The sequence below is a fragment of the Sparus aurata genome, chromosome 10 (genome assembly GCF_900880675.1).
Source record: "Sparus aurata chromosome 10, fSpaAur1.1, whole genome shotgun sequence".
In the NCBI taxonomy this organism is placed as follows: Eukaryota; Metazoa; Chordata; class Actinopteri; order Spariformes; family Sparidae; genus Sparus; species Sparus aurata.
This window is the reverse complement of record NC_044196.1, coordinates 21,805,063-21,812,050: the sequence shown is the minus strand read 5'-3', so window position 1 is coordinate 21,812,050 and position 6,988 is coordinate 21,805,063. Positions and strand designations below refer to the sequence as shown.

The 6,988-nt window shown below is 41.2% G+C and overlaps 1 protein-coding gene across 1 annotated transcript; it reads left to right on the top strand.

The window, feature by feature from the left end:
- The first annotated feature begins 208 nt into the window (after positions 1-208).
- On the top strand, positions 209-2,295 carry LOC115589420 (secretory phospholipase A2 receptor-like). The gene is made up of 5 exons (XM_030430261.1): positions 209-254; positions 362-697; positions 796-1,155; positions 1,412-1,506; positions 1,873-2,295. The coding sequence occupies exons 1-5, from the start codon at positions 209-211 to the stop codon at positions 1,954-1,956; spliced, it is 921 nt and encodes a 306-aa protein (XP_030286121.1). The 3' UTR covers positions 1,957-2,295.
- The last annotated feature ends 4,693 nt before the right edge of the window (positions 2,296-6,988 follow it).

Genomic DNA, 6,988 nt, shown 5'->3' with positions numbered 1-6,988 from the left:
TGAGCACCAAAACAGTTATTGTACTATGTCTTCACTGTACTGTGTCGGCCAAATGGCTAAATACCATCAGAATAAGTGACAACCGACCCTCCTAAAAACAAACATGCTTGGGACCAAAGGTCTGTCATCACTTTTTGCATAATCGACAGAACGGAGAACAGATAAATACGTGGCGTTTCCTCTCAGTGGCGCACGTCACCACACCATCATGATGCTGCCGGAGAGGATCCTGCTGGGTGTCCTCTGCCTGTCAGGTCAGTCAGTTCTTTTTCTTACAGTGTTTATTAATCGTTTAATACTGAAGGGAAAAAGAAAATGTTGATCGACTTTATATTTCTAAAAAAAATGACATGGTCCTCAGGGTGGCACATCTTCTCCTCGTGCCTCCTCCATCAGTACCACTACGTTTCTGAGCCTATGACTTGGACCAAAGCTCAGGCCTACTGCAGGGAGGCGTACACGGACCTGGCCACCATTGAGAACGCTGAAGAAATGAACCAACTCATCAACACCTTTCCATCTACTGATGACAACTATGTCTGGATCGGCCTGTACAGCACCTTCGACTGGAGGTATTCGGATGAGTACAATGACACCATCCGTCCAGGCAACGATTTCTGTGTTCTGTGGGATTATCATGGTAAACTATGGTGGGATCATCAATGCTCAGAAAAAACTACATTCATTTGTAATTATGGTAAGTAGCCAGCAAAAAAAAAAAAAAAACACTCAGCCTTTAAATTGTTGTTTGAAACTCAGTGTGTCATTTTCATTTTTTTTTTTCTCAAACTGCAGGAACACTGCCGCGTCCTGAATTTGTTCATGTGCCAATGGCAATGAACTGGTCCAGTGCTCAGACATACTGCAGGGAGAACTACTTCGACCTGGCCAGTGGGAGGAAGCAGCCTGAAATGCAGGAAATCACGAGCTTGGTGATAGCAGAGCACTGGGCGTGGACTGGTTTGTTCGTAGAGCTGACCAGTGACTGGTCTGACGGCAGTGGCTCCTCGTTTGGATACTGGTATGAGGAGGGGTACAGTATTGACTCGACGAGTGTCGCATGTGCCGCTGCATCCCTGCAGACATCAGGACGGTGGTTGCTCTTCCCGTGTGAAACTAAACTCTCAGTTGCCTGCTACAGTGTCCCTCCACCTGGTGAGTATTTAGTGTCCTTCAGTGGATGACAGAAAACACTGCATGATACACCTACAACAATCCTGAGGTCCCTGAGATTTTTTTTTTTTTTTTTTCATCCAGGACACACATTGAGGCATGGTACAGTAAAAACATTTCCTCTATTGAAACAAACAATGAGAAGGTTTCTTAATCACATTTGTTTTACACACACAAAAAAAAAACAGATCTGAGAACTACAACCAGAACCACTCATAGTGTGTTTGTGTCCCTGCAGAAGCGTTTCGGCTGGTTGTGAGTCTGAGGATAGAGCGGGGGGACTCCTCCTTGGATCCCAACGACCCGATGGTGAAAGCAGACATCCTGAAACAGGTGAGGCTCCGAAGAATCTACCCTGACGCATGAACGCCTTCACTCAGACAGAACAGATTAGAGGAATAGATGAAGAAATTTGCATTTCTTTGTCTGAGTGTCTTACTCTGTGTTTCGCCTCCGTGGTAAAACAAACACAGGATGCAAAGCAGGGCACAAGTGTGGTCACAGGAGAGTTATTATGATGATTAGGACAACACACAGTGGCTGCTTTAGTTGTTTTTTAAATTTCACGGTCACACAGTGATTTCTGTGCACTAGATAATGAGACTGGAGTTTGTCTAGTGATCACAAGCCAGTTGGTTTGGAGGCTTAAGCGATGTGTGAAAATATTTCAAAATGGCTGCCATCTGTGTTTTTTCCCAGCTCCAGGACAGGCTGAAGGAGAGCGGATTGAGCGGAGTCACCTTAAAGTGGAGAGAGCAGCCTGGTGGGAGAGTCTTCACGTGACGATCAGAACTTTGGTTTTATTCCTTCTCCCTTTGACTATCTAACCTGGAACATGAAATTAATTCTCAGCTATTTCAACTTTTAGATTCATTATTTTAATGCGTGGCTACTTTTTTTTTCCTACAAAATTGGCAAGGCACTTAGACGGGGCACAGCAGTTTAAAATCACTTGACAGAACCAATTCACTTAACATTCATTTACCCACCTCCACTACAGTAAGGCATGCTGCAGCAAAGTGTATCAGGGTTCACTGCAGTAAACAACATCTGAACACTGATATGGAATCAATTGACATACATTCGAGAAGATCAGAACTTTTGTAAAGATGCACCATTCAGTCTTCAGTTCAAGGGCCACTGCGTAGCTTTGGAGTGAAAACTCAAACTCTGAATTTTGATATTTACAAAATGAATGAGGTAATAATACAAACTCAGAAATATTTATCTTTTCCATAGGCGAATAAACAAACTGTTCTCAGAGGAAAATAAGGGCCACTGTTTGAAGCAAGAAGGTGGCGCGGTCTGCCACATATAAACAAAGAAGACCAAGCCTGAAATTGTGTTGTTAAAAAAAATCACTCAATGGAGATCTTTCTATTCTGATTAGAAATAATGCACCTTTAAATATCCTGTACCAGGAACCATTGTACCTCAGTCTTAGTGTTCACTGTATCCAAATTACATCTAATAAAATGTAATGATGCTGAACTTTGACTCTTTGAAATCTGACATCATCCAACGAAGGCTGTTTGCAGTGACTCTTGTCCAGTGATGTATGTGGTGATGTAAACACGTATGAGCTGTGTGTAAAGCAGTGTGTACTTGCATAGTTCTGGCTGACGGACCCCTTCCTCTAAACATCCTCCTCAGCATGGGACCTGTGCTCCTCCATGATAAAACATGATTGCATTTGGCTGCCTTTTAATATATGGCCGGTTGTCCTCCTGCTGACTTTCAGGCGTTCTCTTGCAGGGAGAGAGCTCATGTTGAATCAATGTGATGAGCAGAAAAATACAAGATGTGCGTAAAATGTAACCTTGTCTGTGCTGCACTGTACATTTGAACCCATTAAAAGACACTGATCATCAGAAATGCACAGATAAATAACAGTCACAATGAAACTTATGTGACACTTTAAATGTCCCTGTTCCATACACATACGTACTTTGGGCTGTCTGATACTCACTATAAAATGAAGAGCAACAGTACTTCTTACATCTCCATTATTTGGGGGTTTAATAATAGTGACGGCTGTCTGACTGCTTGAGAGACATGAGATTACTAATCAGCTGGATGTGACTGTGGCTGACATGGTGGCACATTGATCGGGTAAAAACATTCAGAAAGTTCTGTGAGTACTAGTAGTGTAATGTATACACATTCTAAATTAATTCCATTGTGTTTAGCTTCCAGTCTTCACAATGACATGGTCTTAAATCTCTGATCTATAGTGGATCCTGCTCAGATCTGTTAGACATGTAGGAGCGGCTCAAGTCTGGAACATGGACTGAAGCCAAATATCAGCTGTTGGTTTCATATTGTGACACCTGCATTGGATCCAGTATTTAAGAAGCTTTATGTTAACCTTACATCGCTAAGGGTAAAGGGCCTCATAGGATACTGGGTCATGTTACATACAGTCCATTTAATGAATTCTCATTCATTCAACAGACCGAGTAACAAGAAGAATTATTCATTTATTCATAATGAAACCTCTGATAAACTCATTAAAGCCTTGTGCCCCCGAAGTCAGCTCCACCTCAGTAAATTAAATGGATAGATCGAAATAGAAAAGAGTGAGTAATCTTTAAGTTGGGAAATAAAAATTGATATGACGGATTCTTGTACTTAAAGTGACTGTGAAGAACTTTTAAGCGCTTATGAAACAGTCTTGCGATTCCTCTGATGATTACAAATGACCTGTAACAACAAAGGCAACCATCAGTCTACAACGCTCACGCCCATGCGTTTTTTTCTTATAACTTCTTCGTATCAAAAGCCCCATTATTTAGTAATTGGAATTTTTTACTTATGAAGCAGCATTACAGGAAAGGTGTTTTCACCCGCAGAGTGTTGTTTCTTTAAATGTAGTTTTTATGATAATTATGTCATAAATTATGTAATCATGATGTCATTGATCTTAGGTTGTTGCTGGACACACAGCATTCCGGAGAAATTACTATAAACCAACACCTACAACAAATAACAGACGCTGATAAGCTGGACAAAAGTAACCAAAAATAAAAAAAAAGGGAACCCACCCAGAAAAAACCATGATGGGTTGTAGGATCTGGGTCCTCCCCTCTAACCCTGAGCAAACAATAGAAGTAAACATAACAGAAATAAAGTTGCAGAAAACAGGACTACTAGGACCCACAGAGAAACTCAGCAAAACAGCAAAACGAAAAAGAAGGACAGACAGACAGAAAGAAAGACAGAAGCACAGAAAGAAAAAGTCGAAATCAAGTCACAAACTCAAACATCTTCGGTCAAGTTTCCAGTCCATTCTTTATTGGTTTTATCCTTCAATCTGACTGGACCGGATACGCATGAGGTGAGAACACAAGACACCATGAAAGTCTGAATCCTCCTCAAAAAATACAGACCTGATCTCTCTGATTCCTGTGTATTCTGTAAAGCTGAGACAGAAACGATTGTACATTTATTTTTTGATTGTATCTATGTAAAGTTCCTCTGGATTGATGTTGAAAATATGTTTGAATTGCTATGTGGAATTAAGATCAGCCTGCAAAAAAGGGATGTTATTTTTCACTTTGGAGAAAAAGTTATGGACCAAAGTCATGTATTTTTGTTAAACCTTTTTATATGACTTGGACGATTTTATGTACATAAATGCAAATGGACTGAAAGAAAACCCAATATACACCAATTTAAAAATGAAATGAGGATATACTTTGATGCACTATCAGGACTAACGAACAGAAAGGCCATCCGGACTGTAGCTCTCTACAGAGCCTTAAGATCCTCTTTGTGAATTTTTATTTATCCACTATATCTTCTCCACAAAGCCTTTGGATCCTCTAATTGAGTCGAATATATGTACCCCATGTTCACTATTGTATGTTTGTCATTGGTGATGAATTTAAATAAAGATTGGGAAAAAAAAAAAAAAAAGTCTGAATCCTCTGCACATTATAACCAGCAGAGGGAGCTTGGAAACAGTTGTCATGTAAGGCTGAGACGAATGAAGGAACCGGACACCAGGAGTAAAACTTAGACTAATATGATACGTATTAATTGGATATTGGCAGAAGAGCATGTCCTGTTTTCTCTGAATGACACTTTCCAGTTGCAACACTTCCTGAGCATTAAAGCCAGCTGACACAAAACACAGTGAGTCTAATAATTCTAATAATGCTTGGTGTTCTCGACAGTGTTCCTTCAGACTGAGGTTTCTCCAGGCTGAACATGAGCGTGGGCCCATGGGTCATTGGCTCAGGGTGGTGACAGGCAGGCGGAGCACTTGGCAGGGCACCTGATGTACTCTAGGCTGTCATGCAAGGTGCCGTATGCGTGTCAGTATCTCTCAAGGACACTTGAAATGGGAGGAGCTGGGATTCAAACCAGCGACCTTCCCGATTACTAGACGACCCGCTCTACCTCCTGAGCTACAGCCGCCCCCCCCCCAAGTGGGTGCACCATCTCCTGGTGGGGAGGTGGGGTGAGACAATAACTCCTCTTTCTCCTGCTGCTCCAGGTGTCTGAGGGTTGGCCCTGGACAGGAAGTGAGGGTCGTTCTCTCATGCTCGTCTTGCAGAAGAAGAAAACAGGATCTACGTTTTCATTTGAAGGCCAAATCATTTTCAAAAGTGTGTCCTTGTGCAAACATTAACAATCTAATACTTGTGTTTGTTTTTTTATGCTTTTAAAGTGGTTTTCTTGTTGCCAGTACAAAAACAAAAAGTTCACATGAGGCCAGGGATATTTAGAAAAGTTGATACTGACACTGATACGCGGACCTTCATTTCATTTTTTTTCTTTGGGGGGGCTTTTTATAAAGCTTTATTGACAGGACAGATTGAGATATGACAGGAAATACACAAATCCCAATTGTCAATCCTCATGGGGAAGTGCATAAACTAAAAGCCAGAATCCCCTTAAAATCACTCTGTCTCATGCTGCAAGGTTTGTATCAAGTTTACACACAGACACACAAAAAAGAGACACCAAAAGATAGGTACATTACATGGACAATTAATCCTTTAAAAGCTTGTGGGAGACTGGAACCAGAAATGTTTGATCTCCCATGTTTTACAGGTAGATGGTGCTGTTACTGTGCTTTTTCCCACATTCTGGTGAATTCTCAGGTTTTGACCAGGAGGCAGTGCTCATGCTGTGCTATGGAGGGAAGCAGCATGTTGGAGGTGATTAACTACACTCTGGCTATTAGGCATCACAAGTCTCTGTATCACCAAAATTAGTCGATTATTTTAGTAAGCCAGGAGAGCCAGCTGAGAAGGTGGTTTGGGCAACTTGGTGGGGGTCAATATTAGAATTCACCTAAGTCGGTCAACGAGTCTCATTTGAATCACGCGCTCTGTAAACCTTCAAATCCAAAATGGGTTTTCCACAATTCTTCTAAGCATATGAATTTATGAATACAGAAACTACCCACAGCTTTAACCTGAGCAGATGCCCAATCAGAATTGCTGCAAACAGCTGTGCAGGGGTGCAGGGCCTTAATTAATTTGTTGACTTCCAGTTGGTCAAAGTTCTAAGAGAGATAGGTGTCGCTGGTTTAACATTGGCAGTTTATCTAGTTATCAAGGATTTATTTCTGAAGTAGTAAAGTGGTGTCAAGTTTTTGAACACAGAAAGCTCTATAACCGGATGACTGTCCGTTGTCCTACTACAGTGAAAAGGAATATCCCACCATAACAAAATTCCTATGCTACTTAGCAAATTGTCACTTAACATGTCTTGGATAAGTTAGTTATGGTTTGCGAACAGGAACAACTTTTGTGAAAAGTCATGGATGGAAGTGTTACACAGTCTGTCAATAGAGAAAAAT